Genomic DNA, 10192 nt, shown 5'->3' on the forward strand with positions numbered 1-10192 from the left:
CGATACCATATATTCTTAATGTATATGAAAAATAAGATCATTGCGGTAGGGTGCCTGGGCGAAAAGCGATTTCACAATTTTGCACTAAAAAACTGAAAAACGATTTATATACTGATGTTGTATAATCTTGTTATTATAAGCAGAAAATTTGCTTTATTTACACAAATTGATACATTTTGAAAAATAATTGTACAACCACCCAGAGGTAATAAAGATGTAGTGGTTTTCACAGCCTATTAAATATTTTAGAAATTATATAAACGTATCATCACTACGATATAATTGAAGTTAAAATGCAAAAATTTATATATTAGGATAGAGAGAATTGATTTATGAACAAGTATAACATCATATATCGTTTTATATCATTTAAATGATCATATATATTTTATGTTTTTTTCGTGATCAGTATGAATACGGGTTTGTATTATTCAAATCGTATTTAAGTGTAATGATATTAAAAGTGAAGTAAAAAGACCCACAAAAACATCAAGGGTTGCTCTGTCACGGAAATAATTGCAAACGTGAGAAATTTGCAAGCATGTGTAACGGTTCATATATTACGGGACGAGTATGGTCACAAGACTTGTTCTGTAGATATATAAGGAGATACCTCACCGGTTTTGCGGGTATTTGCTGTCAAAATGATTCAAAAGATTGTGATAGCCATTGCGTGTTTTCATGTCGTAGCTGGTGACTTTGTGTTCCATGAAACATTACCGGACACGGTTAACGAATGTTTTGAAAATGCAAAGGTAAGAGTATATTGTGAAATAATTATATTTAATTTATCTAATGAAGTGCGCTATTCTTTTCATGAAGATTTATTTTACTTTTTATTTATTAATAAGGCAGCTATTAATTATATTTTGCTTAACTTTAGCATTTAAATGTTATTATAAAATTGAAACTTTAATCATAAGTTGTTCTTAAGAATCCATTAGTTATAGTCATTTTTAATAAATAATTTTAAATAAGCATTTGATAACATAAAACACAACATGATAATGATATAAATAATATTTTAAATAATTGTGCCTTTTAGGTAGTGACGTTACTAAGGTGGTGAGATCCTAGTAAAAGGTCCGATAATTAAGGCAATTTTCAGAATTAGATAATCATAATTTTTTCATCTTTCAGAAAATGAAAGTTCTGATTAATAATAATAATAATAATAATAATAATAATAATAATAATAATAATAATAATAATAAATTATTATAATAATGAGAATAAAGATAATAATAACAATATATTATTATAATTATTATTATTATTATTATTATTACCAATGATTTTTCATTTAATTTTGCTATCAAAACTGGAATTTTATTTGCCTGATATATATTTTTTTATTTTCAAAAAAGGCATGTACATGTATATATATGCGTAATGTTTACAATGAATCTTATTTTTCAATATTTCTTAGCTTTTTCTTTAGTATTTAATTAAGTAATTTTGCAAAATCTTTCTCAAATTCTAAAAGATCATGAAAGTATATCAATTAAACACTCCTACTCGGCATCTGTTAGCTAAATTTATAATTATCCATATGTAAATGAAAACTTCCCCATTGCTTAGTGAGCTTTTAAAACAAGTTTCAAACGCATTCTGTTTTCAATATCACTACGTACAACTCTTTTGGAAATCAGTCAAATAATATTTAACTCGCTGAAAGCGAATGGTGAAATAATGTTTCGAATTTTACATCGAATGGAATTTTTATTTCTTTTTAAATAAACCATATGAAGTCATGCAAAAAGTTTAAACCGAATTTGATATTCATTTTTATATAAAGTCAGGAAATGTTAGTATCGTAATCACAAGTCAGATAAAAAATAAATCTTGTATTGATACTTTTTTCCTATACGACCTACTAAATTTTGATGCAAAAGTGAAGTTTTACAACTAATTTAAAGTAAAATTGTACATGTACTTACAATAAGCCAATTCATGTTGCCTAAATGAGCAAAGTTCATGTAAACATACTTTCAAGACGAATGGTATATATTATATTATTTCTTTATAAACTAGATAAACTAGTTACACCATTTCGTATTGTCATAACCTAATATTTGATATTATTTTGCCTATTACAGAAAGAGCCAGTTAACTTCCACCGTGCTCAAAGAGCATGTATGTTGGCATACTATACCGAAGTCTTGCAACCTCAAAATCTAACAGACGAGGACAAAAGATTTTTTGCAGAACGACAAAATTCGAGGTATTTTTATTTCTCTATATTGTATATAGAAAAACGAATGTTCTTCGAATTAATTTACTTCATATATTTTTTTCTGATTCTAAGATTATTTTCTCTCTAACATGTTACATGTGAAGTGGTCTTTGTTTAATACATTGTCTTTTGATTAATATTTGATTGAAAAATTCTACAAAGACATTAGTTCATCAATTCAGTTAGTTCATCTAGAATAATTAAGGTCGTACTGTTTTAATTTTTTCTAAGTTATATATATATAAACAGAAAGCAGTAGTTTTTCTTTGTATTTATCAAGTTAAGTTTCAATCGTTCAATTTATATATCAAATAAAATAATTATAAAATGCTCAGTCAATTTGTATACAATAATAAACATTTCAGAACAATACAAAGTTTTTAAGTTGAATTGTCCTGCTGGGCTCTTTGTCGGTTGTCCTGTTTTGCTTGGTTGTGTTGGGGGATGCTTCAGTTTATTAAATGTCACACTTCCTTATTGATCATGTTTTTCATATTCTATCAAGTCAACCATGTTTGAAATGTTTAAAATTTATTTAATAGGTTTATGTTTACTCCTCCGAAGACGGGGTTTCGGCTGCGTCGTGAAATTCGGACATTGTCAAAGGAAGAGAGGCAAAGATTTTTCAAAGTGCTGCAAACTATGTACAAGGTTAATAAAAGTTAATAATTATTAAATTTGTAATTCTAATTTATGTATCGTTTCCTGACATTAAATAATGAAACGTTTGTGATAATGCCATAACTTATTCTAGTTTTTAAATATGCGCTTCATTTTAAATCCAAAACAATGTAATGATTGATATTATGTTCTACAATATTGATGTAATTTTCGTATTTCTTGGTTACCGATGCTTCAGCCCAGCCGCTGCCAGGGAGACTAGCAGATGATTAATGTTAATTATTTCTTCGGTCTTCTGAGTAGCCCCCAATTAAACCAAGTTTGCAATTTTTGTCCTTTTAATTTCATTTTCATTCTTCTCGAGAAAATCGCCATTCTAATTTTCTGTTTTATGTGCAGATCTGATAAACAATACCAGAAGGATCAATTAAATTTGTCTTTAAATTCCAGGAAATATAAAATTTTACAGTTTAAATTTTGCACGATCTGTCTAAATCTTTACCGATATACCAACTACTTTGAACATATTAATTGACAATGTTCATAATTTGTGAACATATATTGTTTTTGTCTGTAGGAAGGGACGATACAAAAATTTGGAAGACTTCATGGACAAACACGCAAGAAGGTCCATAAAGGAGCTGCATTTCTGCCTTGGCATCGTGTGTTTATATTAGAGTAAGATTTAATAAAACTCTTGCCATTCGTTCCTTTATACATAAGATGCTTTTCCAATATGAATTCGGCTTCAAATGCGTGTTTAGCAAAAGAAAATTACATAACTTTTTCTGATAAAATTGGAGTAACTTATAAAAATAAGATACTAATTGGCGTTACGAATCGTACTATTTATTCAGACACAGCTTGTTGAATACAAGATAAATGTAAATGTAAATTCGCTGTAGTGTATATAGTTACATTGTAGGTGCGATAATAAGATAATTAAACACTTGAACGACGAAACACAAAATATCATACCCTACGCTGTCATACAAAACACAATTTATCACATGTTATGTTTTTGATTGTTTTTTTCAGGCAGTATTATCAACAAATAACTATATTTTATTCCTTTTTATATTTACAAACCATGGCCCATAAATTAGATTAGAAAACTTTCTTTTCTTACAAGTTTTAAGTATCTTTAGATTGCCTTCTAGAATGATATGTAATGCATTACCGATGCAATGAATGGTTTTAAATGATAAATTGAGCAGTGTATAAACATTATTCTCAGTATCAAATTTCTCAACTTTCCATTTACATCTTTAAACTGCTCGTAAAAGTCATCGAAATCATTGGAACGGTGATTACCATTGCATGCGAACAAACCGGATACATACTGTTTTTACCCTATCTTATGAGGGCTTACTATTGCCATAAAAGCCAACATTATCATTTTCAAGTGCAAAGCCTTGATGCACACCATTTGAATATAAATAATTTATTCAATAAATTATTACACCACAAAGACCTTGCACAAAACATACCAAATACAATAACAATGATCGGTTATGAAGAACGATTGAATTAATACATTACGTACTGGGGTACAATGGAGGAATTGAAAATAAATCTTAAAGCTGCATGCCTCCAGATTAGTTAAACGAGTTCGAGAAAATCATATTGAGAAAAATAAATTATAAGATTATAGGATCTTACGAAAAGTGAAATAATTAAATATTCAAGTAATAGCTATGCATGTTATGTGTGATTTATGACTGAGTTTGCAGCATATGACTACTGCGTGACTAACGTAGTCACGGCTTTTCCCGCTTATTTTGTAACTTTATGTTGATTGCAATGTGTAAATTACTTTCTTTGTCCACTTCACGATATTTTACTTTTAAGTACATTTTGAAAATCCCAATGAAAATAAGCGTGAATCTAGAGGCACGCTGCTTTACACTGAGATACACGCTTTTAAAAATTAAAAAAATCAGTTCTTATTTGCTTGGTTTTTTGAGAACAATTATTTATTGTTTGAAAAAAATCTAATTGTCATAACCAAACATATAACATTTGCTTGACATCAAATCACATTGTCACTATTTGGATCGTATTTAAGCATTAAAATTTCATCTACTCTATAATGTCATATTACTGCTTTGCAATTTTATCTTTAAAGGACCTGTTGCATAATTTAAGGCACCAGAATCGTCTATTAATATTTCTCAATTCAAATCTGGAAGAAAATGAGAATGAAAGGAGTAAAAATACCAAAGGTCAGGGGTTAAATATAATTTATAATATTCTATTTTATAAGCTTTGAGGAGGAAATGAGGCGCATTGATGAACGTGTGTTCCTTCCATACTGGGATTACACAATAGATAATAATATCACAAAACCATCTGATTCTGTCGTCTGGTCGGACTGTTTCTTCGGCAATGGGGAAGGATTTATTAAAACGGGGCCATTCCGGAACTGGTACGGCGGACACAGTATACAGATGCAACGAGATTATGCGAGAGGTGGGCAATGTCCGCCGAGACTTATTAATAAGCTTGACATCAACAGAATCATGAAGAAGTGCCACTTTACGGTATTTATGTGACTTACGTATCCTTTTAAGTTATCTTATTTTAAATGTAAACCAGAAACTTACTTATATCTTCCTTTTACGTAAGGTTTCATTTGACCATTTCAAACGTGCCACTTAAATTGTTGCAACTGTATGTATACAGCCATTTAACTTTTGATGATTAAGTTAAGTCAATCGGTGGTATCAAATAATCGTCATTTCGGTAGCCATTTATATTATATACACAAACATTCACCCCCGATTTAAGATTGATTGATAATTCACGATTCATTCGCATATGAGATATTTTTTCAATGCTGAAATATTTTGAATTTACTACAAATCAAAGTGTGTAAAAGTAATTAGTAATGATAAGTACTTACAAAACAGGATGTGACGACCGGCAGTGAACCATTTTATGACAACATTAACAATATCGAGATGTTACATGATGGCGTGCATGACTGGGTCGGCGGAGATATGGACGAATTGCCGTTTGCAGCGTTTGATCCTGTTTTCTACTTACACCATGCTTTCATAGACTATATCTGGGAGAAGTTCAGAAATCGTCAAAGAAACAGGTATGAGAAATATTGTGTCTTCAGTTCGCTAGTTGCTTGTAAACTTTCATAGACTATATCTGGGAGAAGTTCAGAAATCGTCAAAGAAACAGGTATGAGAAATGTTGTGTCTTCAGTTCGCTAGTTACTTGTGAAAATTAAAGTTACATTATGGCCATTTTTTCGCTGGGTAAGATTGGATTATAATAGTGATTGACAAATAATTGCCAATGAAAGTATGTATAATACAATATAACTAAATTATATAAAAGGCTGCCCTACTCTTTTTCAAAGAAACAAGTAAAGCTATGTTTTACATTTATTTATGGAAAAAATACAGCGCATTATACTTTGTAATTATTTTCATTATTTTAGTATCATTAAAATATTAATCTACTTTTTTTCTTGATCACCTTTAACTACACATCAAATCTAGATGTAGTCGAAAATATCCTCCCCCAAAAAGAACTTGTTTTGAATCTATCCATTAATGAAAAGAAGCTTTAACATTTATTTTTAGTATGATATAAAACCTTTAACTTTATGGTTTCATCTATCGTACAATAGTTTGTAAACGTCTATATAGCGATAGTTTTATTATAGATCCCGATCAGTATAACGCTTATGAGACGTTAATTAATACACGACAAGAAAGGTCAAAGTAATATATCAGTTTAAGAATAATAAAAGAGCATGTTTTTCCCTCAGTTGTCATATCAATCCAGAAACCGACTGGCGACCGAAAAATGACCTTTGTCAGATTGGGCGTGAGGATCATGGAGCATTTGATACAATGTTTGGTTACCCACACCTCCGTAATATTGACGGAGCTTGGAACAACATGACACAATACTTCTATAACTACGAAGAACAACCGGAATGTCCACACTGTAGTCATTCTGAATATCTTTATTGTGACACAAAAGTAGACAGTGAGTTTCCTGAAGGTATTTGCTTAACAAAGACAAAGGACGTGTGTGAAAGTGGAGAGAGCATTTTAGACAACGAAAGTGAAAGGGGAACTCAATGGAACCTAGACAATCGCCCCGTCCCATTTACTGTTGAAAGGATCAAAGGAATGTCCGGGGATGGAAGAAGCAGGGACATGTCATTTGAAGATAGTTTCAAGGTTTTACAATCTGAAATAGGTAATTTGTTGCCTGTCAAACATGCTTAGAATTTAAGAAAGTTACACTGCTTAGATCACTTCAGTGCGAATTCAGTAAGTCTAAATATTTCCGGTTTTAAGCTTTTATGTGAATATCATTATTCAAATTTGGACGTCCGGGAACTTTTTTTATTCCAGGAAAAGGCACTCCTCGGAACAAGACAGGACACATGAGCGTGACTGCAAAGAACGCACTATTATTTCACTACACAGTTAAGACGTCAGGTTAGTAGTGTTCTTAATTTCTCTTTGCTATCAAATTTCTGAACAGTTTTCAGTAGAATTTCTTTGAGTGTTTTCTATCTTTTGCCATTTTGATAGGCAAAAATCTCTTAAAACATTAGTAGACCGAATTGATACGTCTGATGTGTCTTATAATTTCAGGTGACAAACACGACGATTCGAAATACAATATATCCCTGCATGAGTGTACAAAGGGATGTTTAGGTCTTACTGTCATCGGGGTAGCCTGCATTGCATTGCTGTTCTGTACAATCGTAGGACTCCTTTTCAAACGCTTTTAAAGTATAGAAGTCTGTACATTTGTATAAAATAAACTTAAGTTAAAGTGCACAGAAAATGATTAAAATGTAAAACTTGCTTTAAGTAAATAAATCTGAAAAATAATTTAAATTAGTGCACTGTCAAGGATGTTTGCCCTGAATGTTTTTTTTAAAAAGGATAGAACATTTTCAAGAATAATATAACAGCAATGGTTTTGAAAAAAATGTCAGATACGTATATATTTATTGATAACGAATTTTAAGCTTCTGCGTGATTTGTACAATCACATTATTGTTTACGATATGTTTTTTTTCTTTTTCAGATAATGACGAAAATGTGTTCAACTTCGAAATGTGAAGCAAATTGTTTGTTTCTTATCAATTGTGTAAAATGCAGCTATTATAAAAACAATAGCTATGATAAAATATGAATGCATTTTTCAAGTTAACATTTTTTGAACTTATTGATCTATGGGCTGTTTCACTATCAGAAGACAACATAATTTGGTATATTTTATACAGTATTAGCCACTATTGCCGTTTTTATCAATTTTAAGTACTAGTTTACAAACAACCAAAAATATTTTAAATTCATCTTGTTTAAATCATTGTTTTACTAAAATTATTCTTGAAGTTTATACAGGTTGCACATTGAACCCATTTTAATGTTTTCAATCAATTTTCTATGACCACCATGTCGCCGAAAACCACCATATTTTATATTTATTCATAAACATTATCATCATATATTTTTCATATGAATGCTTTTATTACATATTTACATATACAACTTATATATATATATATACTGCCAATGCAATGTTACTTGTTTTTTTGTAACTTTTGTATAGATAACAACATATTTTTTCCAATGCTTCTTTTTTAATTTGATTGACTTTGTTTCCAAATATTTGTTAAATGTTCAGGCCGATTATTTGCAATTGCATTTTGCTGTCGTTATTGTTTGCTGCTTAAATTTATCATTTTGAACTGTAATGGAGATCAAGTGTCATATTTTTTTTCTGTTATAATGAATGATTGTTAATTTGTTAAGATCATAGCCATAATATTATTACATATATATTAAAACAATATTTATTATATACTTAAAAATGAAATATTAAGAAATACTGATGAAACAAAATGCGTATTTTCATTTTCCATATTTTAACTGTAAATATTTTTTATACATTGCAGTGAAACATATTTCCATATTTTCATTTTTGTCTTGCCGGACTGCTTTCTTCTAAATTCAGCCGATAAATTAACAAAGTTAAGGGGAAGTCTTCTAAAAAGAGAAAATGTATATAATTAACAGAAATTTCAAGGTCTTTTCTATGCCATAAATACAGGATTTATTTTTATCTTGTGATAAGAAAATTGTCATATTTCGTACCACTCGATGAAGATAAATACTTTATTTATAGAAAAAAAGTTGAATATCCTCTATAAAGTATAGGTTATAAATCATATATATATGAATTGCGTATAAATGAAATAGTAGTGACCACTGCACCTTATTATATAAACTATACCCTGTTTATAGTTCACTCCGCCCCTTTTTGTCGATCCATTTCATGTTACTCACGCCGTGCCCATAGTAGGATATTGGCAGTTGCTAAATTTAAGTCGACGACGGAAACGTGTGAATGTACATGTATATATTAGTTACCAATACAAATCCTTACTAACAAAGTATGTAGATATAAATATGGTAAAAATAGTAAATTCATTAAAGTTTAGAATATTAGATGTGAAGATGTTTAAATTAATTATAACTGAATAAACATTTTTGTTCAACCCTTAAACTTATGTTTCTTAAACTGTTTTATTCTAAGGAGGTCAGCAACTTAACGAGTTTTCAAATTCTTAGTAAACTGCGTTTTATGGTTTGGTTTAAACATCATTATTTATTTGAGCTCGATTGCAAAAAAAATCTTGCAACTTATAATTATCCCTTTCGAGTCCGCTTCCAGGACCAAACCAGTACTGGTGTAATATGAAGAAACATGGTCGTGACCCGAGTAGGGCTCGAACCCATTATCTCTGGGTTGAGAGGCAGATACATTAACCACTAGACCACCGCTCCCTATCTGTGTTTTATAAACAATATACCTACATACATGTATTGTATATTGCACAAGCCTGACTACTAATATGTTTATATATTAACTTAGACTTATATTCATTTGTATTTTAATTCCTGTATTTACATATAAATAAATAATACATTGTACTCTAATTTGCAACTAGATGTTCGTTATTGTTTTTGTTTCATTAGATCATAGTACTTGTAGACCTATTCTGCCTACATGCCTAAGAAAATGTTATCATTCTGAATTCTTAAAAATTGTTTATTTTTTGTTATCTTGTTACAGTTTGAAAACATATACTCATCTACCATATATATATATAGCTATATATATATCCCTTTTTACTCTAATCATACCAATTGCTAAAGCTGCAAAAGAATGTTCATATACATATATATATATATATACCGGTTTTTGTTTACGGCAGTTTATCTCAATGACATCTATCAAACTATGAAGTTTCATGTCCATTGCTTTTATATTTAGGAG

At 29.8% G+C, this 10192-nt stretch overlaps 1 protein-coding gene across 2 annotated transcripts; it reads left to right on the forward strand.

Annotated features, from left to right (window-relative positions):
* Positions 1 to 333: 333 nt before the first annotated feature.
* Positions 334 to 9859, forward strand: LOC132742075 (putative tyrosinase-like protein tyr-3). 2 transcript variants are annotated; one of them, XM_060730361.1, is made up of 10 exons: positions 334 to 755; positions 2100 to 2224; positions 2779 to 2887; positions 3435 to 3535; positions 5124 to 5400; positions 5770 to 5960; positions 6648 to 7087; positions 7246 to 7332; positions 7492 to 7604; positions 7934 to 9859. In XM_060730361.1, exons 1-10 carry the CDS (start codon positions 645 to 647, stop codon positions 8039 to 8041), a joined length of 1662 nt encoding a protein of 553 aa, XP_060586344.1. In that variant the 5' UTR covers positions 334 to 644; the 3' UTR covers positions 8042 to 9859. The 2 variants fall into 2 exon arrangements, with proteins under 2 accessions (XP_060586344.1, XP_060586345.1); XM_060730362.1 differs by having other exon boundaries at positions 336 to 755; positions 7492 to 7632.
* Positions 9860 to 10192: the final 333 nt, after the last annotated feature.

The sequence above is a fragment of the Ruditapes philippinarum genome, unplaced genomic scaffold (genome assembly GCF_026571515.1).
Source record: "Ruditapes philippinarum isolate M1 unplaced genomic scaffold, ASM2657151v2 ctg1575_1_1_1_1, whole genome shotgun sequence".
Taxonomy (NCBI): Eukaryota; Metazoa; Mollusca; class Bivalvia; order Venerida; family Veneridae; genus Ruditapes; species Ruditapes philippinarum.